Source organism: Pagrus pagrus, assembly GCF_965226575.1.
Source record: "Pagrus pagrus genome assembly, chromosome: 11".
Lineage (NCBI taxonomy): Eukaryota > Metazoa > Chordata > Actinopteri > Spariformes > Sparidae > Pagrus > Pagrus pagrus.
This window is the reverse complement of record NC_140195.1, coordinates 15,035,752-15,060,775: the sequence shown is the minus strand read 5'-3', so window position 1 is coordinate 15,060,775 and position 25,024 is coordinate 15,035,752. Positions and strand designations below refer to the sequence as shown.

Genomic DNA, 25,024 nt, shown 5'->3' with positions numbered 1-25,024 from the left:
ATTACAGGCGGCTCACAGCAGCAGCCTCTGAGCACTAACAGAATAATCCGCCTCAGCTTCATAGAGTTACTTTGAAAGCACCAAATAACTTGCTTTGACGAATTTTGTTTGTTTGTACAATGAAGAACTTTTTAAATATAATTTCCATGAGGCTCTTCTTCTTAGCAGACAGACCACAGGAAATAAACTTGGTGTATTATATTCCTTGTACTCGCAGATGTAGGGACGTTAGCAAGTCCTGGTACATGTAGGCAGGCTGTGCAAGCAGGAAAACTCTAATAAGCCAACTTTCTCTGTAAAGACACCACGCACTTTTTATTGCCTCAATTCACTACATTTACCATCAACACTGATTGGGATATCAACATAAAACGTGACAAATGTCTCCTTTAATGCAGTTCCTGTCTCAGTTTTTCTCTGTACTTAATTTTCTGTCATACATCATGGAGAACTTACCTTCCACTTCTTTTCTGGACATTTTTTGGCGATGAAATTTCCATCAAACAGATGGGAAAAGGGCCCATGTCCTAGATATAGAGAGATAGATATAAGATAACATGATAATTATCGTGTGTGAACTGTAAAGTGAGCGGCTGTGACTCAGGAGGTAGAGCAGGTATGATGGTTGGTGATTTGATCCCCTGATCTCTCAGGTGCATGTTACTTATGGTACTGAACCCCAAATTGCCCCTGGTGTGTAAATGGCTGAGCATAAAAATATCTTGAGGCTTTTTGGATATGAAGTGCTGTATTGCTTCTTGTTGGCCATGCAAGGTGCAGAATAGTGTATCAATATGAGTGAATGGGTGAATGTGCCAAGTGCTGTAGCGCTGCCATTAACCATGAACTTATCAGGCCTGTTTTTATATGAAATAGGGCAAGTTTTAGAGACGGGCCTTTACTCTCCCCCAATTTAATAATTGCATATGATCATATTTTTATAAATTAACTGTTTTGGGACTTGCTTCCATTTGTTGTTATTATTTTCTGCTGTTAATGTCAGTTCAACATTTCAGCCATGTTTATCTGTTTGATGAATATGATAAACTCCTGATGACGTACTGTACATTTTTGCAGAATCACTTTCATCAGTGCATCAACATACCAGTAGATTCCCTACGGGTCTAAAAAAACTGACTACAGCTGTTAGTGATGAATCACAATGTCCTAAATTTTGATTTCCCTCTCACTATAGAGGAAACCACTGGGTGTCAGTTTATTGGAAGGTAATGAGTGAATGAGCGGTCATTTTTTGTGTGTACAGCGAGTGCTGCACTATGAATGCCTTACAGGAGAGACTGGAAAAAGTGCCATTATTGTATATTAAAACAATTATCGCATCACTCCTCTCTCTCTGAAAACTGTTTTTTCAACCCCACCCTTCAGTATGATTGTTGGAAGAGCTACAAACACTGTTGCCCATAGTTCTTTTGAGCTTAACCAAAACTTTCCGCTTCACCATTCTTTCTTTTTATGTAAAGCTGATCTCAATGAAATTCAACACTGCAAATGTTTCACATTAACGGCCTCCCCATACCTTTCCTCTTCTTTCCTGTAAGGCATTTATTCTGAAATATCTGCAGGAACCTTTGAGTTTTAATTGGCATTAGATCAAAATTAAAATTAGAACAGAAAAATACCTAAATTGTACATTTTCATTTGAAACACTGCACAAATTTCCTCTATTTTCTTCATTCATTCATCATTTAGGGGCCAGCCTTTTATCGTAAATACTTGCTGTAACACTGTACATTAGATCAACACCAGCTTTTATTGAGAATTTGCCAAATACTGTCAATCTGTCATTTTTACTCTTAATCACAACCAGCAATTACCACTTAAAACCTTGTACTTGTAATAGTGAAAAAGGTATGTATTACTCACCCAGGTCATGGCAGAGACCAGCAATCTGCACACAAAGGATGTCTTCATCAGTGATCCCGAGCTCCGGCTGCCGTGTTCTCAGAGCTCGTACAAACTCTCCTGCCAAGTGTGCCACCCTTTGCAGCACAACAATAAAAAAAACCCAACTCATTACTCAATTATCATATCGTATTGCAAAACAGAAAATATGGACTTGTATACTTGTACTAAGGTATGCAATGGTAACTTTAATTATTATTTATTGCTTTGTTCATGTCATTGTTGATTACCCGTCATTAGTATCTTAGGACACAGAACAGTGTCAGTGTATCTGAAAAATCCAGACATACCCAATGGAGTGTTCGAAGCGGTTGTGGGATGCTCCAGGGTAAACAAAGTAGGCCCCGCCAAGCTGCTTGATGAATCGAAGTCTCTGGAACTGTCGCGTGTCAATGATTTTGACGAGAAATGGGTGTAACTCCAAATGCCCGTGGACGGGATCATTGAACACCTGGCCGGACACAGTCCTACAATATTACCCAAAGGAGTACCAGTACAACCAGCTCTAGTCTCTTGAGGACTCTGTGAGCTTGCAAAAGGATAAGAATTCAAACATTTTCTTGAATGAGGCCTATTGAATTCAAACATGAAGCCACAGCTACAGAGGAATAAAATCAGTGGATAAATTAAAAACCTGTATGTGGTGGAGCAAAATAGAAAAGTTCGCCTAAGTATTTCGTGAACTAGTTTTTCATACTGCAATCTTCCTCATCTTCAATGTTTTCATCGCCTTCAGCTGGAGGTTGACTTTGGACTCAACAATTGACAACAAACATACACAATCTTAATACAAATACAGTAATAATTACCATAGTTGTCTAGGCCTGAAAATGAAGTGTGATGTGTAGTTACAGCACACAATATTTTACCTTGCCTTGGAAGATTTTCTGTTTCTTCTCTGACTCTGACGAGCTTTCAGAAGTTGTAGCCATGGCTAACCGACACTTTCTACGTTGGTCCAACAAGCAGCAGATATATCAGGATAGCCACACGAACAATATTAAAACACGTTAAGACTGCTGAGGGGTTGGACAATACCTGGCTTTTATATCTCACCACACCTATCAGATTTGTCACTGCCCTCATTATGGATGTCTTGTGATTGATTAGACGACAAAAACATTTCAGTAAATCAAATCTGAAAACACATCAGACTGTCACAAGACAAATTCTTATACTTTTTTTACTCTTATAACCACTGCCCTCCGTATATATGACACATACAATTATTCAAATTATTCTATGCAGACAATGTGATATTATTCCTGCAGAACCTTGTTTAATCATGCAATCAGGTCATCAAATCCCTTCCTGCAGCATGTGAGTACTCAAAGTGTTATAAATGTAAAATCCTACCAGTGTATGTGTATGTGTACTCTGTACAAAACAGATTATGTGAGCATAAAACTGAAACTGAAGCCAAAACATAACTTAATTTGGTCGTTATTTCACTTTTGGTAAGTCCTGGTAAGAAAAAGACAGATACAACTAATAGGTCAGGTAGTGCCCACTGACTTTATTAAATATACAGTATATTAAATGCACTGCTGGTGACTGTTCTGCTTAATTTGTCTTCCCTTCTGTTTACCTGTTTACAGGTAGGGCCACCCAGAGTAAAAACAATAGCCGTCCTGCATTTAAAGAGCCACATTCCATCGTGCACCCACGCCCATACTGACATTTAAAAGTCATTTTTGCCAACTCATCACAGGGAGAGAAGTGAAACTAGAACTTCACTTTGTTCTTTAAATGTGTAATGTTATTCTGTATCATTCATCTATCAGAGTATGAAACTACACTCCATACTTTTAACTTTACTAGTTATATTTATTTATATAAAAGTAGCTCCTATAGAGACAGATATGTTAAAAGTGAACATTTCTTTATGTTGCAACTTTATATTTGTTTAGTCTGAATTTTCTATTTGTCTCTTGTAACAACACTGTGCTTATGTTCTGGTTAAATGCTTGGTTAAGGTTAGGAAAAAATAATAGTTTGTCTGAAATACCTATTTTGGTCGCCACAATCCAAGATGGCGATGGTCTGACTTCCCATGAAAAATAGACAGTTTTTGGTCAGTGGCTAATAGACATTTAATGTGAACATGATATGCCACACTTAATTGTTAGATTTTACATACTAAACAGATGATTAGCTTGTAAAATTTGACACGTTGTTATAAATGTATCCACCCAACAGGATAAAACATGTTTCAATTTTAGCAAAACCTCAAGCAGCTCAAAAATTGAGATGATGCTTGCTAATATAACAGTCATTGGGTATTTTCATTTTAATCATGCACAAGGATGCAGGCGAGCATGTGGATGGTGTGCTACAAACTCCTGCCAATGGTTTCACACTTTTTCACAGATCTTTGGGGTCAATCACTCAAACAATGTGCAAGCAAAGGCAGGGAAGAAGAAGTCTGGATACTAGCAAACACTGTATGTAAACAAATCAGGATTTGAAATATTAAAAAAATTGCAAATGTTTTATAAGGAAAGAAAGGTATTCAACATGTTTATTAGACCTCAGGGATACACAAAATGTTTTTTGGCTAATAACAATGAACAAAAACATAACTTGTTTGTTAAAGGAAAACTCCACTTTCCAGGTGAGGTAAAATTTAGTTCAGATTTTGAAAAAATAAAAAAATTCTTTGCCCTTTTGGGGTTCGCTGTCACCATGCTGCCTGCCTCTCAGCCAGGTACGAGAGAAAAAAAGAAATGCCTTAAATCAAGGGGTTTTGATTGATTGTACTTTATACCGTGTATGTATAGCATTCATTTAATGAGGAAGTCTCTTATACAAGTGAGACCTAACCAAGCCAGGGTCTAAATCACAGACAAGGCAACAATATTAAGGCATGTGTGAAGACGCTGCAGCTGGCAGTGACCACTTCCAATATTCTGCATTTATTTTTCTGACATATAAGTAAGGCACTTTGAACTGAAGCAATTTTTGCGATTTGAGATTAGGAACATTTTGCAACGAGAAAAATGTGGCTAAAATAATCTCGAAGATTAAGATATACCAGTGTTGTAGTCTTTGCAAAGTGAGGTATGACTCTCCCACCATGCTGCGTAAGGTACAGTGATAGGTACTACAGCTAGAATTAGTCACATACCTCAGGGCTGAGTGATACAGGGGGTCAAACTGAATAAGGTGGACAGTAGGGGTGTAACAATTCACTGATATGAATCAGAAATTGGTTTTAAAGTTAAAGATACGCCTACACCGATACACGGACCTCTGGATCGATCTAAATGTACTGTGAATGGGTCAATGGCCCAGTTTTAAAGTTATGCTCTGCTATGCTGCTACTTCCTCACAGTGTCTTCAAACTCTCTTAAAAGTTAACTTAGCCACAACTCTAAGGTTATCATGGCATCTATAGCCCAGTTTTATTGCTTTTTGCTTTTTTTATTGCGTCTGCTTTTGAACGTATTTCTATCATTAGCTGTTTTCTGTGACTGCTGGTAGTACTGTGCACCGTTGACTGTCACTGTCTACTGTCACTGTCTACTGAAATTATGTACTGAATTGAACCATACTGCACACTGTTTACTGTCTACTGACAGTTACTGCACAGTGCACGCTGTTAAGTTAATCCAACTTTTGAGTTTGTTATCAGTAGTAAAAATTTGTTTGATTGTTAATCATAAGTGTGAGTTTTTACACTTAATATTACTAGGAAGCAGTCAGGGACATCCAGTTCAGAGAGGTCCACTGCAGACAGATCCAGCTCAGACAGACCCTGCTCATGGAGATCCAGGCAACAGAATAGTTTTTCTTCAGATCCAGGATGAGACAACAGGTGTGTTTTTGATACACTGAGCTATAAGCAGATTAAGATGAAGGTACACATAAGTAAGAAAAATACATAGGGTTCCCTGGTCTTTTATGAAATACCTATTTGAAGGTAAGCAATGCCACTTCATAGAATTGACTTATTCTTATTCATAATAGAAAATGAATATTTACATGAAACAAAGAATTGTATTGTCTCATACCGAAACCGGATCGAATTGAATCAGAATCGAATCAAATCGTTCCATGATAAAAAGTATCGTCCCTGAATTGTATTGTAGCCCATGTACCTAGATATGTATCGGCTTGTTTTGTAAGGGAAAGATGCACACCCCTAGTGGACGGTGAGGCAAACCTGTAAATAGCATCACCAAAATCAATCTGAGTAAGAGAAAGGCCAGCAACTAAGCTCTTTTCTGATGCCATGGAAAAACAGGACTTCAGCATGAATTTGAATTTGTATGATTTTGATTGTCCAACCAAATTCCCAGGTATTTATAGTTATCATAGAAACACCATCCAACGTGTTGATGGAAAGGGTTGAAACATTGGTTTACCCTGGTGAAAAAAAGTATGGTTTTGGTCATGGTTGAATGTAAAAAGCAATTTCAGATCTGATAGCACATGCTGCAGTGTGTTAACAATCAGTGTGCAGATTTGAAGAGGCCATCTCTGTATCCTTTGCACACAGATGGGACTGGCAACTTGCCACACACATTGTGGACATAGATTGTCACACCCTTTCCTGTGTAGACAAATAAAGACTCCAAGCAACTCTGTGAAGAGGTGATTGAATAGAAGGGTACTTGCATGATGCCAAATGAGCCCTGGCATGAACCCAAAGCTGAACACATATCAATGGAATTATTAAACACCAGGTGAAACAAAACAGAAGAACAATTCGGCACACCCTGGCTATTTATGAAACAAAGAGTACCAGTAAGAACACTCCCAGTTCTCCTGTGTGGTCACCAAACTGGTAGATCCTCATTTCATACTTTAACCTCCCTCATCTCTTTTGCTGTAGACTGACAATGGCCTTTACAAGAGTTTAAGACGCACAACCCTGATGATGTGGTGGTCAAGGTTTATTCACAAACCCTGCCATCTTATACTCTCCCTAGTGGTGGGTACTAAGTGGTCCTTTGAAATGTCTTGCATTACTTAACTTTAGATGTTTCACTTTGTGTTTCATTTTTATATATCAATCAAACATTTTGTACCTCTGTTGGTTTTCAGATAATAGTTTTGGTTGGGGTGCCTATTTTTGCTGCATGTCGGATTGGACGACTGTAACAAAATGTTCTTTTTGTGTGGATATTGATCAGTGTTTAACTTACTTACTTACTTCATCCCTGCACAATAACACAATTATCATCCCTACTGTAAACAACTAGAAACTAACAAACAAAAAGCCATTTTGTGACGTGCACTGTCAACGTAAATTGTGGATCATCAGTAAACATTAACCTCAGCACATATTGTATTGTTTTATTTTACAAGTGAAACACCTCACTTCCGGTTTATTACCTTCATGTAACATGACGCAGGTCGCCCCCTTGTGATTGGCTCGTGGAGGGTGGAGCCAAATAGTGATGACGTCACGACCCAGGATTCTGTTCAGTGAGGACTCTTAAAACCGTAGACATATATACATAGACGCCTCACTGAGCGGGTTGGCCCGTTGCTGCGATACGTCAGCACGTCCACCATATTGGATGTGGCAGTAATACAAGTCAATGGAGTGAACTTTATAAAGCACCCTTCTACCAAGTGCTATAAGTTAATGCCTTTCATTTACCCATTCACACACGTACGAATATATCTGGGAAACACATAGGTACCAAAAACAACGTATGTAACGTTCTCTGATGATTATAAACGTTAACTACTCCTTATATGTTTAGTATACAGGTAGGCACTTTCAGAGGCGATTCTAGAGTCTGTTGGGGCCCCAAGCAAACATTTCCACAACATAATAAGTTTGCTTATTTACTTTCTTCTACCCTAATAGCTAGCAAATTAATACTATTATTTTGCTAGCTCTATTATTTTAATAGAGTGCTGCTACTTCCTGTCAAGGAGGACAGGACAGCAACTAACGTTAGGAGACACTTTTTTTTTTTGTAACTTGTTGCTGACCATAACCGCGTCCATGGCAGTGGCCAGGCAGAGCCGCACTCGAGTCGGTCACGGCCAAAGGAGTGCGCGTCCAGCTCAGCTTGCAAACTAACCGAATGTGAATTAATTCACATAACAATGTTACCGTTTTTACATTTCAAAGGGATCAGCCAGCGGCGGCTTCGCGCATGCGTAACTCGCAGTCTGGACGCGAGGGGTGAACTTCTCCTGCTCTGACTGCAGCCGGGAGGGACTGTTGTATGAGGACTCCTCACACAACAGTCCCTCCCGGCTGCAGTTCCTAATCTTGACCGTGCCAAAGCACCCACAGAAAAGCACCCTCTGTGGGTGTCCTCTAAGGACTGGGCCGCCTGTGGGTGCTTTGGCACAGTCCCATGGCAGCACGACAGCACGGCACCACCCGCTGCTCGTTGAACGATACATGCTTTCACGTCAGAGTCTCCACAAGTCTCCAAATACACCAGAAAAAGTTGCTAGATTTCTCGCTAGTCGCTTTTATGAAAAAGAGTCGCTAGAGGGGTCTGAAACTCGCTAAATATAGCGACAAAGACGCTAAGTTGGCAACACTGCATCACACAGGTTAACGTGAGGTGGGATTGATTGACATGGGCCCCATTCGCGAGGTTTTGAGATGTCAATGCAAATCGCCCATTGTTGTTTATTTAACCTTTATTTTTAGAGGGATATCCAATATGGCGGCGACGTCGACGTACGATTCAGTGCTCAGTGGGGCATCTATGTATATATGTCTATTCTTAAAACTGCTTATCTGCGTTTGCAGTTGAAGTATGGTCGTAATGTAAACACACTTGGTCCGGAGCACTTGACGGGACTCGAACATTTTTTGTCAGAATTTTTGACACTTGAATATTCACTTTGAACTGCTGAATGCAAGAGACAAATATTAAATTAGGTTCTTCTTAAATTGCACAATTTAAAAACCACCCACAAGACAAAGGGGATTCATGAATTCATATTGGTTGTCCTCAAAAAAAGCAATATTTAAATGCTATGGCGTGCTGTAGTAATGAGTCCTAGAACCTGGAAATCCGTAAGCAATTTTGCACATCCGGTTCCCTCATCTCAAAGTCAACAGGTTTTCAGCTAAATGCCTGAAATAGAGTCTTTGGTCACCACAGGCTTAACATATTTACACGTTTTGTTCCTCAGCATAAAATAAATCATTTAATGTCCCACACTTGAATTTTAAAGCAATTACGTGTCTTAAAAAATAGTGTTTGATTTGTGGCTAAATGAGGCTACAGAAGTTGTCGCGGACATTACACGTCATCATGCCGAACACGGAGGCGCGTACTCACTTGTCCCTCCTTTTAAGATGCATTTTGTGATTTAATGTTTCAGTTAAAATATTAAAAATCATATTTACTTTGAGCAAATATTGCGAACCTTGCGCACACTTTGTTATTCATGAGCCATATTACAAGATTTATTTCAGTTAATGTACAGTTTCTTATGGAGCCACTGCATTTACACTTAAAGTGTTTGATTTGAGCTTAATTAAATTATGTGTTCTGAAATCATTACAAAATCTAAGTCATATTCTTTTCTTAATTCATATGAGTTCTGGCATATTTCTTGCATGGCCATAGGATGAGAAAAATAATCTTTGTGCAGGTAGGTAAAGAAAGCACAGACAAGTGCACCAGTATAAACAAGAGCAGTGCAGCGTTAAAAGGAAAAATGCCAAATGTCACCTCGATCCAGCTTATGACTTGTGAGGATCTGCTACTTGTCTTTGTCTTATGTGACGGATAATTTGGAATTGGCGGATTGTTTGCCAGAAAAAAACAAGATACTTGAAGATGCCACATTGGGCTTTAAGATGTTTTACATCTGTATAAGATAGCTCTATTAGTCAATTAATGTAGAAAAGAATCAGTAGATTAATTGATGGAAATAGTTTTCAGATCTAATTGTTACCCCTTGATTGTTCTCAGTGCTCGGACTTGTTTCATGAGTTATCATAGAAACACCATCCAACGTGTTGATGGAAAGGGTTGAAACATTTGTTTACCCTGGTGAAAAAAAGTATGGTTTTGGTCATGGTTGAATGTAAAAAGCAATTTCAGATCTGATAGCACATGCTGCAGTGTGTTAACAATCAGTGTGCAGATTTGAAGAGGCCATCTCTGTATCCTTTGCACACAGATGGGACTGGCAACTTGCCACACACATTGTGGACATAGATTGTCACACCCTTTACTGTGTAGACAAATAAAGACTCCAAGCAACTCTGTGAAGAGGTGATTGAATAGAAGGGTACTTGCATGATGCCAAATGAGCCCTGGCATGAACCCAAATCTACACAGAATTGTCTGAACACATATCAATGGAATTATTAAACACCAGGTGAAACAAAACAGAAGAACAATTCGGCACACCCTGGCTATTTATGAAACAAAGAGTACCAGTAAGAACACTCCCAGTTCTCCTGTGTGGTCACCAAACTGGTAGATCCTCATTTCATACTTTAACCTCCCTCATCTCTTTTGCTGTAGACTGACAATGGCCTTTACAAGAGTTTAAGAGGCACAACCCTGATGATGTGGTGGTCAAGGTTTATTCACAAACCCTGCCATCTTATACTCTCCCTAGTGGTGGGTACTACGTGGTCCTTTGAAATGTCTTGCATTACTTAACTTTAGATGTTTCACTTTGTGTTAATGATTTGGTTTTTATGTCATTGTTCCTAAAATGTTACAGTTGTACTGTATCTAAGCAGAGAGAGAGAGAGAGAGAGAGAGAGAGAGAGAGAGAAGCAAACACATATATACACACAAAGAGAAGAACCTCTTCCTGCAGATAATAACCCAAGTCTGTGGTTCTTTTAACTTAATTGTTGTAGAAGAAGCACATGAAATACGTTATAAATTGAATTGACAAGCACTGTGAAACATGTCAGCAAGGCAGCAGTATTTAATGTTAAATAAATACAGTTATAGCTACAGTTACAAGAAGGTATAAATGCTGTTTAAGAATAAAGTTCTGATGGGGAAAATATAATAATTCTATATTTTATTATTTGTGGCTTTGAAGGAGTCAAATTCAACTATCATGAATGTGGAAATACTGGAATCAGCCTACATAATAAACCAAGTGAAGTGTAAACTTGCCCACATTCACATAAAAAAAAAATTCAAGTACACGACCTCATTTGTGACCCTGAATGCAAAACTATATTGCAATTTCATATTTCAAAGTAAATACCAATAAACCTCATACAAAAGTTTTAGATAAGTATATTACGCAACAACCTGTGTAATTGCTGTTTGTAAATCCAATAGTATTTGTGCAATTATACTTTTATACTTTGTTCTTCTTAGTATAATACTTCACACCATGTGTGTATTACAATTATGGCTGCAGTTATCCTGTGCAATGCTCATATCTGCATGGGGAAGATGAATACAGTGTATATACTCATTATTATCATTATCACGATTTCTACTTTATTTTCCTGTTGTTATATTTTTGTCTTGCTTTGTGTTGTTTCATTTTTATATATCAATCAAACATTTTGTTCCTCTGTTGGTTTTCAGATAATAGTTTTGGTTGGGGTGCCTATTTTTGCTGCATGTCGGATTGGACGACTGTAACAAAATGTTCTTTTTGTGTGGATATTGATTAGTGTTTAACTTACTTACTTACTTCATCCCTGCACAATAACACAATTATCATCCCTACTGTAAACAGCTAGAAACTAACAAACAAAAAGCCATTTTGTGACGTGCACTGTCAACGTAAATTGTGGATCATCAGTAAACATTAACCTCAGCACATATAGTATTGTTTTATTTTACAAGTGAAACACCTCACTTCCGGTTTATTACCTTCATGTAACATAACGCAGGTCGCCCCCTTGTGATTGGCGCGCGGAGGGTGGAGCCAAACATAGTGATGACGTCACGACCCAGGATTCCGTTCAGTGAGGGCTCTGAAAACTGCTTATCTGCGTCTGCAGTTGAGGTATGGTCGTAATGTAAACACACGTGGTCCGGAGCACTGGACGGGACTGAACCCTCCTCTTGGTAAGTCCGACCTGTAGCATCAACTTTAAGACATATTTCACTGGCCATTTGTGTAGAGGCTGGATATTTAAGATAAATGTAAAGTGTAAACCAGGAACAGCATCTAAGGTGCCTATGTTTGTATGAAACTCATATTGTTTGCTCTAAAATAATGAGTTACCTGTTAAAATTGATCAACTCGAACATTTTTTGTCAGAATTTTTGACACTTGAATATTCACTTGGTTGTCCTCAAAAAAAACAATATTTAAATGCTATGGAGTGCTGCAGTAATGAGTCCTAGAACCTGGAAATCTGTATGCAATTTTGCACATCCAGTTCCCTCCTCTCAAAGTCAACAGGTTTTCAGCTAAATGCCTGAAATAGAGTCTCTGGTCACCACAGGCTTAAGATATTTACACGTTTTGTTCCTCAGCATAAAATAAATCAGTAAATGTCCCACACTTGAATTTTAAAGTGCTTATGTGTGTGGTGTTTGATTTGTGGCTAAGTGAAGCTGCAGAAGTTGACGGGGACATTAAAGTCACATTACAGAGCCACTGCAATTACATTTAATTAAATAAAAATGTGTTAAAGATAAAATTTAGTTAAAATATTGAAACATAATTACTTTGAGCAAATATAGCTAACCTTGTTCACACTTTAAGTTAGTCATGAGCCATATTGTGAGATTTATTTCATACATTCAAAGTGTTTGATATGAGCTTAATTAATTAAAGATGTGTTCTGAAATCATTACATATTTTAAGTCATATTCTTTTCTTAATTCATATGAGTCCTGGCATATTTCTTGCATGGCCATAGGATTAGAAAAATAATCTTTGTGACCTTGGGGGTTCCATATCATCTGCTATAAATACATTGCACCGTAAAAACTCAAATTCAACTGTTGTTATAGTTATATAGCATCTCCATTCTCCATGAGTATATGATTATATCTAATGTTAGACAAGTTGAACCACAAGAGGACACACAACAAAGAGGAAAAAGAGCTTTATTTCAAAAAGAGCAGGCACAATCTGTTATTAACCCATCTCAATAGGGATACAGTTGAAAGGCTATAATAACCTCTGGTAGGTTTCCCTTTATTCTTCACAATTTTGTCTTAACCACATTCATACAGGTGGTTACATCAAAGAAAGCAAACTGAGTTGTATAGCATGACAGATTATTAAATATGTATTTCATATTGATAGAGAAAATACAAAGTGCAAAAAAGAGTAAAATAACCACAACCACCACCAAGAATTAACTTCAATCAAACATCACTCAAAGTAAAAACATTGTTATCAGATTTCCATATTGATTAACATGATTAACATCAAAACCGAACACCACTAAATATCTGAAACTCATAATCAAGAAGTAAATGTCTACTTTAAATGACCTACTCCATTGCAAATGTGCCTTACGCAGTGCTCTACATCTTTACCTGATCATGAAGAATACACACAGAAGCAAAAATGTGACTGATGGCTGAATAAACCCTGCTGTAAAACATTCAGTATTCAGTTTTACACAAAGACATTTTAAGTAACCATGATTGATTTTTCACAACATAATGACAGAATGTAATGTATTTGGTACTAACATGGTAATAAACAGGGATTCAGTCTCAAATGAGGCACTTACAGCTGCAGATGGAGAAAGGAGTCTAAAATGTGACTGATTTTAAAATGATCAAACTAAAACAAAGATATGTGAATAATATTGAACAGGCCTAAGTACATGCCCTGAATGTGCATTAATGCCTCCTCATTGATACTCATTTACATGCATCATTGGGTTTTTTTTTTTTAAGAGAAAAATGGTGTCACATACTCACCATATACAGCATTTTAATAATTTCTAATCATAACGAATAAATGAGTACCAGGGAGTTTCTGGTTTCTTTCTTCAGTTTTGGATCTTCATCTTCCAAACTTCAGATTAATTGGTTGTTTCCCCAGGGCTGTTCTCTGCTGGTCCATCATCTCTGTCCTGCAAGCAGGTAAAGGAAGCACAGACAAGTGTATCAGTATTAACAAGAGCAGTGCAGCGTTAAAAGGAAAAATGCCAAATGTTACCTCGATCCAGCTTATGACTTGTGAGGATCTGCTACTTGTCTTTGTCTTATGTGATGGATATTTTGGAGTTGGTGGATTGTTTGCCAGAAAAAAAACAAGATACTTCAATATGCCACATTGGGCTTTAAGATGTTTTACATCTGTATAAGATAGCTCTATTAGTCAATTAATGTAGAAAAGAATCGGTGGAATAATTGATGGAAATAGTTTTTAGATCTAATTGTTACCTCTCGATTGTTCTTGTACCACCGATCGAAGTGGTTCTTGGCAGCACTCAGAATGTCTTCATCAGTCGCCTTTGCCTTGCAGTAAAACCTGATTATTGTCTCAGAAAAGATTGTTGGGAGAAGTGGGGACACCTTAAAAACGACAACAGCATAAAGTTGTTAAAAATAACATACCAGAAGTTGCCCTATAAATAACAACACACAGGGGACAAACAACACATGCAAGGAAAGACTAAGATGAAATATTTTGTCATCATTGCTTTAGTTCTGACCTTCTTTCTGGGGAGCTTGACTGCCTTGTTTGGGTTCTCCTTGCTGTAGAAGTGCATATGATCCTCAGGGTTCTTCTTTTTCTTCCAATAGTCCAGAGTAATGACCTAAATGACAAAGGTCAGCTACAAGTTTGTTTTTATATTCACAAAGGAATTTTGCCGCAACAGAGGGCATCTGACAAATTAAATGAATCATGATCAAGATGTGAAGTTATAGTAATTAGACTACAAACATACCGAAGCTTCAAAGTCCTCTGGTTCCAATCCATTAGTGAGCAAATCCTTGTTCCAAGCTTCGATCACATCCTTAGGGAGGGAGGTGAAAGGGTAAGAAACAGGTGGAATCTCTTTGTTTCTTGGTTTTGGCTCTCTGTCAACACGAAAACAGTTTTTTTCTCACCCCAAAATGAAGTTTGAAGTGTTTAAGTCCATTTTCCCGTCTTATGTTTAAAGAAAATGGAGCTTTTGAAAAATGATGATGTAACCCTGCGCAGTTTGGGAATAACATGTAGCCTACATTACAAATTAAAATGTAAATGGGCCGCACTTAAACTGTCACTTTTCAACTTTAACGGACAAAGCCTTGTCCTGCTCAGTCGTCTCCTGGATCCACATACTTTACATATATAATTTGTATCAGAGTTTCTGTCAATGCAACCTGTAAACTGCGATTGCTGTTCTTTCTGTACATGCAACATCTATTGCATGACTGTCCGTCCTGGAAGAGGGATCCCTCCTCTGTGGCTCTTCCTAAGGTTTCTTCCATCGTCTTTTTTTTCCCCTGTTAAAAGGGTATTTTTTTCCCCATCAAGATGGCAAGTTTTTCCTCACTCGAATCGAGGGTCTAAGGACAGAGGATGTTGTTCACTGTACAGACTGTAAAGCCCATTGAGGCAATGTGATTGTGATTTTGGGCTATATAAATAAAATTTGATTTGAAAGTGCCTAACTATTCACTCATTCACACACTCACACACTAGCCCCATTCACACTGCCCCTTGAGTGCGGGGATCCTGCACCAATTCACCAATTCTCTGCATCCTCCTCTGTGTGAAATTCTGCTGCGGCTCTGATGCGTCTCCGAAGGTAGTATCAGAGGCGCAGCAGAGGCGAAACAGCGTCTGTCTGAATGGATAAGCCGGCGGCGCAGAGCGGGGGCGTAACTTTGTCACTTTCCACGATGCATGGGGGTCAGGATCTCAATCACAAAACATTATAACTGCATCCATATGATTATAAACAGTCAGCAGATGTTGAGATTAACAGGAGGACACCGGGGGAAACACATTGAAAAAAACACAGACGTCAACATCATGACGAGTACCGTCATGCCTCTTTTGGATCCGCAGCACTGGAGTGCTTTACGAATTGACATACTGGTGCGGCTTTACGCCGGAGCTGCTTGGTTCTGTGTGAACAAAGGCGGAGAATTTGCGAACCTCCTCTGTGGAGAATGCAGAATCTCTGTGTGAAAAGGGCTACTCACACATTCATGGCAGCCATGCAATGCACTGCCTATCAGGAGCAATTATAGGTTCAGTGTCCTGCTCAAGGACACAATGACAATGAACAGGAGCAATCAGGGATCAAACCACCAGTCCCAATCTACCTCCTCCTGAAACACGTATGTGTATATGAGCTATGATTAAGTGATAGAAAAATATGTAAAGGACTACAACTGTATTGTGATTATGGCTACATTAAAACAGGTCGTCATAGGGACTAGGAGGGGACTGAAAGGGGGTTCAATGGGCTAAAAATGGCCTGGAAACTTTTGGAAATTGTGAAATTGTTTTCACACAAAAACAATGTGATTTAAGAATGCCCCAGCTTGGTGTCGACGTAGCCTATGATTTTGCTCAGAGTGCTATCACATCATCTAAATTCAGTTTCTAGGAATGACCCTGGAATTTGCTGTGGTCGACATGAAATCCAGGCACAATACCTATACAAGGTGTGTAAAATGATAGAGACAAGAGAAACAAGCAATGTGCACTTAACAAGAACAAAAAGAGTTTCACATCCAGCTCTGTTGTAATAGTGAACTAGTTAACATTTCAAACAGATGTATAAGGCAATATGGCCACACAGAGACATTAGATACGCACCTTGGCCTTGGGTTTCTTAGTCTGCATTTCCCCCAGAAACTTGTAGAGGTCTCGAGAGATGATCCTCTCCAGAATCTGCTTAGCATCCTCCAGTTCTTTGGAGGAAGAGAAGAGTATTTCCTCAAACACACGATCTACAGGACAAACAGTAACAGAGTTGAAGAAAGGTGAGTTTGAGTTTGACAAGGTTACAAAGTAATTAATATATAATTTGACTATGTGATAAAATTACTTAATAATTTGTTCTTAAATATATAATAATAATTCATATTAATTAAATATCCTTGATAAAGGCTGGCTCAATCTGGCATTTTGATGTTTATCACTGATTACAACTACATTACAGGATCTGGTGTCATTTAATGTGCATGATCGCATGATCAAAACTACCTACAATAATAACCTCTCAGATATATACACGTAGATACCTCATTGGCTGCTCTTGTTCACAAGAGTGATGTGGCAAAGCAGCTCCCGTATCAGAAGCCATGCCTCTGAAGTATTTCTAGGCTGGAAGTCTAGCCACGATTAAAAAAGCTTGCTGAATTTTCAACTGGTTTTCAGGCGGATCGTCTATGATATAATATTTACAATCAACAAATCCCCCATAATTACCTTTATTATATCTATTCATGTAAAATTGCCTCACTTTTGGAGATGCAATTTGGGAATAAATGATGATTTACATTTTGTGTCACACAATAAGTACAAAAAGAGATAGTCAGTGTATCAGCAGGTTTGTGCAGACTTGTGATAATTACATGTTTTCTTTTTTTTTTTAATTTCTTCAAATTTGTCACAAACATCTACTTTGAGTTAAGGATGAACTGATTAGATTTTGGTGGTCACAGATCACAGTGGTATCTACAGACCTGTCAGCTTGGTGTAGGCCTTCATATCCTCTATGGCTGTGGAGAGAGTGAACTCTGAGCCTTCAATCTTGATGTGCCCGTCTGCTTTTACAAAAGCGTCTGTGATCCTGGATAATCATACCCAACATCATTATCTCTTTTAAGAACATGTTGCAGTGTACCATACAGTAAGAGAGTAAATCATAAAGGAAATGACATAAGCTACATCAGACAGCAGACAACGCTAGATGTTGTTGGAGTACCAACAGGGGAAGGGTATGTACTCACATAGTCTCTATGTTCTTGGTCACTTTGTGTTGGTAGGCTCTCTTGTGGAGTTGGTACCTCGTGTTGAACATGTCATAGATATTGCCCGCCTCCTATTAAGATAACCGATAGTTTAGTCACAAATAATCAGAAAAATGGATTGCTGTTTAAAATCTGATAAAAATCAGTAGTAACAATGTCTGAACCTTGTCTCTAATACAGATCTGCATCTCACCGTCCACCTTACACACCCTGGCAAAGTGGAAGAAGCGGCGATGGTCAAAGTTGTTCTTCATGCCCAGGTGGTGGCAGTCCCTGAAATTAATCAAAGTTAAGAAATATGTGAAGAAATGTGGCTTAATATGTTAAACATATCAATTCACCCTGAGGAATCCTGCATATTGTTAAAATAATCCAGAGAATATTGTCATTGTAATACATAGTAGTTCATCCTTCTATATCAAAAAGTGAATTGTTCTACAGCAGCTGTTCAACAAGTCCCACCTGGCAAAGTAGTCAAACTTGTCCACATCAATGTCATTTCTTTCGTTGGACACGATTTCATAGAGGAAGGATTTGTCCTTTGACTGACCTTTATCTGGCAACTGAGAAGATGACACACAAGAGTGGATTTAGATATTGGCTGCTGTGGCAATGATGATACTGATCAAGGGAGTAGGTTTGATTTTGAGAGTGGTGGGGACACAAAAGTGCTCCAAGGCAGCACTCCTGAAAGTTGATGTTTTTTTGCATTAGCAATCATAATTTCACGTCATGCAGATGTTATAGGTTAAAGCAACTAATGAAAGACAAGGAGGCAACTTTGAAGAGTTCTCATCTTTACTCTTTAGTGCAGGGCTGTAGGGCTGTAGTGCAATACAGTAATACATGATGAGGCTCTTAGAACACCAGACTTGATATAAAGCTCTGATTTTAAAGCCACATGGGTAAAGCATTGCTATTCAGATCATCATCACACCAACATTTGTCACAGTGCTGAATCTCATGACTAACACATCCATCATTATTTAACCTCACCTGTGAATTTCCAGCCTCTCTTTCAGCTTCTCCTCCTCCATCTCCTCCAGCCTCTCCTTCTCTACCTCCTCCTGCCTCTCTTCCTCTACCTTCTCTGGCCTCTCCTCCTCCATCTCCTCCAGCCTCTCTGCTGTCTGTCACCTTACAAAAATATGTTGATGCATGACATGAACAGATACATTAGGGATACAATGATCATAGAGCTTGATGGTACAGTTATTGCCTGAGCAAAAAAGGCTTTTACTAAATATTAAGATTACTTGATATTAATTAATTATATTTTATAATTATAAAATCACATGATCATCTAGAATCTGAGGTTTTATTGTATTTCCACCACAGATTCTTTATTTGTGTTTTTAAACAGTGGCTCTCTTCCACACAAAGACATGAAAATAAGAATTAAAAATAACTTTTAAAAAGTGTATCTCTTTGGCATTAAATATTCTCTTTTATTCAATATCTGTATTGTTGAGCCTCTACCTATACACCCTTGAAGTAACTTAAACTTTGACTCCTCTTAAATCCAGTTTTCTTTTCTTTGACATCCTTCAAATCCTATACAGCACACACGCACGCACACGTACACGCACGCAAACAGGCACAAACACAAATGTAAATGACACCACTGATATTAAAATCCATCTAGCTGACGTGACCCGGGAATAACAAATGCCGAACATGTTGACAACTTACACTAGCAGTTGCAGATAACATGCACTGCCTCTCGTCCGGTCCAACTAGCAGGTTGCAGGTAGTTTTTACAAGCAGAAGGAGTGACAGTGGGGACAGCCAATCACATGTAAGTTAGCGAGAAACCGGCAGCCGATCAGGGAGCGGTATTTAGGTTAGAGGCGGGACTTCTACCAGAGACCAACATTTAAAGGATAACTACCGTTTTTTACAACCTGGACCTTATTTCTGGCAAAATATATGGTCATTTACTCACCCAGATAACTTTGGTGTCATTCGGCGTCGTTCGGACGAAATTAGATCCAGTGTAGCGGCGATATATCCATATAATGGGAGAGACGGGGCAGCGACACACAGCCTCTATATAACGCATTATCTGCCACGAAACTAGTTAATTTCATCAATATTTTGTTATGAAATGCTAGCGCTATTAGCCTCTGAGTCCGGGCTCGTCTATTGTCAACATCCGGGGTCTGTAGGCTGATCTACTACCTCTGACCTGGAAGATGTCGTCTCTGAGCTGCGCACGCACCCGCGACAGCGCGGCTTGTTTACCTGTAGCTGCTACTGCTAGTTTGACCCCGGATGTTGATAACGGACGAGCCCAGACTCAGAGGGGAATAGCGCTAGCATTTCATAACAAAATATTGATGAAATTAACTAGTTTCGTGGCAGATAATGCGTTATATAGTGGCTGTGTGTCGCTGCCCCGTCTCTCCCATTATATGGATATATCGCCGCTACACTGGATCTAATTTCGTCCGAACGACGCCGAATGACACCAAAGTTATCTGGGTGAGTAAATGACCATATATTTTGCCAGAAATAAGGTCCAGGTTGTAAAAAACGGTAGTTATCCTTTAACCCTTTGTGTGCCATAATCATTGACTAAACACTACGGAGAGTGGTTGTATTGATAGTGACTACACAGTAGCGGCTGAATATTGGTAGGAACGTGTCCCTAGCATCCCTACCCAATTCTACGCCCTTGATACTGATTAATTTAACACAATTCACTTGAGCATGACTGACTCCGTTGTCTTGAGTGTCTTCAGTGTCCAGAGGTCCGTGAATCATTTTTTTGATGAAGTCCAGGTCCAGGCCTTCCATCACCGTCTTCAGGCCATTGACTTCCACCAGGTGGTCAAACATTTTTATAGAGGCCTCCTCATGCTGCAACAGAAACAGACTCATTCATATTTTAATATAAGAAATTAAATGTAAAAAAAAATAAAAATAAATCACTCACTGTTCAAATAGTTTGCTAAAACATGACAGGATCTGTCATTTTTGCCAGATGACAGATCTGTGGCTATAACTTACAGCAGTGGTTCCCAAACATTTCTGCGGTGCCCCCCTTTTGTAGATCACAGTATTTTCAAGCAAGCACGACTGGATTAGTACCCCCAGCATCCCCTGAGCGCTGAAGCTTATTTGTTCATCACTCAGCCATCTTCCATATTATTGTTTCTGTTGTATTCATTGAAAGTTTTACAACATGTCTTCACAGTTTTTATTGTGAACAGTGTTATGAATTAAAATTTTTCTCACTGGACTGAGATCTAAAGGATACTAAATAAACTATGTGTATTATACAACACTATCAAATATAAACTTTCTCTTCTTTCTTTTTATTGGCAATGACGTAGCTAACCTATTTCAGTTGCCTTTTTGTACATAGACCCGTTTGAAACGCCCACCTTCACATGATGGGCAGGTTTAGGAAGTATTAGGGGGTGGAGCGTCAGTAGGATGCGTGCAATGCATCCTGGTACATGTAGGCAGGCTGTGCAAGCAGGAAAACTCTAATAAGCCAACTTTCTCTGTCAAGACACAACGCACTGCGGATTTTATTGCCTCAGTTAACTACATTTACCATTTAACACTGATTGGGATATCGACATACAACATGACAGATTCTCCTGTAATGCAGTTTCTGTCTGTTTTCTCTGTACTTAATTTTCTGATAGGTTCTTTTGTCATACATCATGGAAACTTACCTCCCACTTTTCATCATGGCCTGGATCCGACTTCTTTTCCGACTTACGTTTTTTTTCGATGAACTTTTCATACAGATGGGAAAAGGGCCCATGTCCTAGATATAGAGAAATAGATACAAGATAACCTAATAATTGTCGTGTGTGAACAGTAAAGTGAGTGGCTGTGACTCAGGAGGTAGAGCAGGTATGATGGTTGGTGATTTGATCCCCTGATCTCCCAGGTGCATGTTACTTATGGTACTGAACCCTAAATTGCCCCTGGTGGCTTTTCCATCGGTGTGTAAATGGCTGAGCATAGTGCTGCACCATGAATGCCTTACAGGAGAGACTGGAAAAAGTGCCATTATTGTATATTAAAACAATTATCGCATCACTCCTCTCTCTCTGAAAACTTTTTTTTCAACCCCACCCTTCAGTATGATTGTTGGAAGAGCTACAAACACTGTTGCCCATAGTTCTTTTGAGCTTAACCAAAACTTTCCGCTTCACCATTCTTTCTTTTTATGTAAAGCTGATCTCAATGAAATTCAAGACTGCAAATGTTTCACATTAACGGCCTCCCCATACCTTTCCTCTTCTTTCCTGTAAGGCATTTAATCTGAAATATCTGCAGGAACCTTTGAGTTTTAATTGGCATTAGATCAAAATTAAAATTAGAACAGAAAAATACCTAAATTGTACATTTTCATTTGAAACACTGCACAAATTTCCTCTATTTTCTTCATTCATTCATCATTTAGGGGCCAGCCTTTTATCGTAAATACTTGCTGTAACACTGTACATTAGATCAACACCAGCTTTTATTGAGAATTTGCCAAATACTGTCAATCTGTCATTTTTACTCTTAATCACAACCAGCAATTACCACTTAAAACCTTGTACTTGTAATAGTTAAAAAGGTATGTATTACTCACCCAGGTCATGGCAGAGACCAGCAATCTGCACACAAAGGATGTCTTTATCAGTGATCCCGAGCTCCGGCTGCCGTGTTCTCAGAGCTCGTACAAGCTCTCCTGCCAAGTGTGCCACCCTTTGCAGCACAACAATAAAAAAAACCCAACTCATTACTCAATTATCATATCGTATTGCAAAACAGAAAATATGGACTTGTATACTTGTACTAAGGTATGCAATGGTAACTTTAATTATTATTTATTGCTTTGTTCATGTCATTGTTGATTACCCGTCATTAGTATCTTAGGACACAGAACAGTGTCAGTGTATCTGAAAAATCCAGACATACCCAATGGAGTGTTCGAAGCGGTTGTGGGATGCTCCAGGGTAAACAAAGTAGGCCCCGCCAAGCTGCTTGATGAATCGGAGTCTCTGGAACTGTGGCGTGTCAATGATTTTGACGAGAAGTGGGTGTAACTCCAAATGCCCGTGGATGGGATCATTAAACACCTTGCCGGACACAGACAGAAAATATTACCCAAAGGAGTACCAGTACAACCAGCTCTAATCTCTCGAGGGCTCTGTGAGCTTGCAAAAGGATAAGAATTCAAACATTTTCTTGAATGAGGCCTATTGAATTCAAACATGAAGCCACAGCTACAGAGGAATAAAATCAGTAGATAAATTAAAAACCTGTATGTGGTGGAGCAAAATAGAAAAGTTCGCCTAAGTATTTCGTGAACTAGTTTTTCATACTGCAATCTTCCTCATCTTCAATGTTTTCATCGCCTTCAGCTGGAGATTGACTTTGGACTCAACAATTGACAACAAACATACACAATCTTAATACAAATACAGTAATAATTACCATAGTTGTCTAGGCCTGAAAATGAAGTGTGATGTGTAGTTACAGTACACAATATTTTACCTTGCCTTGGAAGATTTTCTGTTTCTTCTTTGACTCTGACGAGCTTGCAGAAGTTTTAGCCATGGCTAACCGACACTTTCTATGTTGGTCCAACAAGCAGCAGATATAGCAGGATAGCCACACGAACAATATTAAAACACGTTAAGACTGCTGAGGGGTTGGACAATACCTGGCTTTTATATCTCACCACACCTATCAGATTTGTCACTGCCCTCATCAGGGAAGTGAAAACACATTAGACTATCAAAAGAGAAATCAACAAATTAGATAAGACACATTATTTAAAAAACAGAACACTTCAGAACACAAAACAAACTCACTTTTTATCTTGACTAACAACCCTGTCTCCCTAAAACTACATTTATATATTTTAATATTCATTGCCCAATAAGTTCAGGAGGGACCGTGAAGGAGGAAGAAATGCTGAATTAAGTTCACTGACAATTTTGTTCCAATACAGAAACTGTGACCATCTTATACTCTTTTTACTCTTATACTTATTCTTATAACCACTGCCCTTCATAGTACTTAAAAATTGTGATACTGGTATCACAATAAACAATATGACACATTTATAGAACATCTATCTTCCCTTCTCCCTCACCTGCTCAGCTCCCTGTGTTTGCCTGTCTTTGGGTGTGGCAGCGGTTTCTGTGGCAACAGAGAGGCGCACCTGCAGATCATCAGCTCATCAACCTCAGCTTTATCATTCCGGTCTCTTTCCACTCCGGTGCCAGATTGTCCCGTCTCGTATGGTGACTCCAGTGCTCTATCTCTCCAATTTGTGTAATTTTGTGATTTTTTCTTGTGTAGCGAATTTTCTTGTGCTTGAGCTCAAGTGTTTTTCCCCTACTGTGTTTTCCCCCTACTGTACTGCCTGCCTGCCCTCCTTGTCTTCTACTTCGTCAAGAACTCTGTTGCAAAATAAATACCTTTAAACTGATTTCCAGCCTCTTGCCTCTGCATTTTGGGTCCAAACAAAACCCCACTGTAATAGTTCTGGTTAAATGCTTGGTTAGGGTTAGGAAAAAATCATAGTTTGGCTTCAAATACGTATTTTGGTCGCCACAATCCCAGATGGAGATGGTCTGACTTCCCATGATAAATAGACGGTTTTGGTTGGTGGCTAATAGTCATTTAATGTGAACATGATATGCCACATTTAGTCAACCTTGGACATATGTGTACTACTAGCGTTTTATCCTGGTGACTGGTGTTGTCGCACTTCACCTCACAAAATGTAACTTCACTTCACCACATCAATCTGAGAGATATAATCACCTTACACTTTACTGTCAGATTTTACATACTAAACATATGATTAGCTTGTAAAGTTTGATACGTTGTTATAGATTTATTCACCCAACAGTACAATGAATGGTTCAATTTAACAAAACCTCAAACAGCTCAAAAAAAACTCAAAAAACTCCTCAAGGCTTTGAATACTACTAAGGCTCTGCCAGATGTCCACTTTCCAGGTTTTGTTTCGATTGACTGTACTTCATTTCGTATATGTATAGCCTTCATTTAATGATGAAGTCTCTTTTACAAGTGAGACCTAACCAAGCCAGGGTCTAAAGCGCAGCATCAAGTAAATGACAAGAGAACAACAACATCAAATCAAATCAAAATAATGACTAGTTAGTCTTACTATGTATATATATATATATATATATATATATATATATATATATATATATATATATATATATATATTATACAATTATACAGTGTGTAGACAAGGCAACAATATTAAG

General features: G+C 38.7%; 3 protein-coding genes across 3 annotated transcripts in view; all 3 read right to left on the bottom strand.

Annotated features, from left to right (window-relative positions):
* LOC311264756 (deoxynucleoside triphosphate triphosphohydrolase SAMHD1-like) overlaps window positions 1-25,024 on the bottom strand; it is a gene marked incomplete at its 5' end in the record, with an annotated part of 62,664 nt that overhangs the window by 18,842 nt on the left and 18,798 nt on the right. The window lies entirely within an intron of this gene.
* Window positions 1-25,024, bottom strand: part of LOC311264694 (deoxynucleoside triphosphate triphosphohydrolase SAMHD1-like) — a gene marked incomplete at its 5' end in the record, with an annotated part of 43,505 nt that overhangs the window by 6,161 nt on the left and 12,320 nt on the right. Inside the window, 3 exons of the mRNA XM_084365781.1 lie at window positions 457-527; window positions 1,885-2,000; window positions 22,689-22,849. Coding sequence (XP_084221907.1) covers window positions 457-527; window positions 1,885-2,000; window positions 22,689-22,849 — 348 coding nt within the window. The remainder of the gene's footprint in view (window positions 1-456; window positions 528-1,884; window positions 2,001-22,688; window positions 22,850-25,024) is intronic.
* LOC311264695 (deoxynucleoside triphosphate triphosphohydrolase SAMHD1-like) lies at window positions 13,490-20,597 on the bottom strand (the record flags this gene model as incomplete). The annotated part of the gene is made up of 11 exons (XM_084365782.1): window positions 13,490-13,903; window positions 14,217-14,348; window positions 14,489-14,593; window positions 14,726-14,794; window positions 16,597-16,730; window positions 17,469-17,575; window positions 17,736-17,827; window positions 17,921-18,029; window positions 18,219-18,319; window positions 18,753-18,893; window positions 20,478-20,597. 11 exons carry the CDS (start codon window positions 20,595-20,597, stop codon window positions 13,853-13,855), a joined length of 1,161 nt encoding a protein of 386 aa, XP_084221908.1. The 3' UTR covers window positions 13,490-13,852.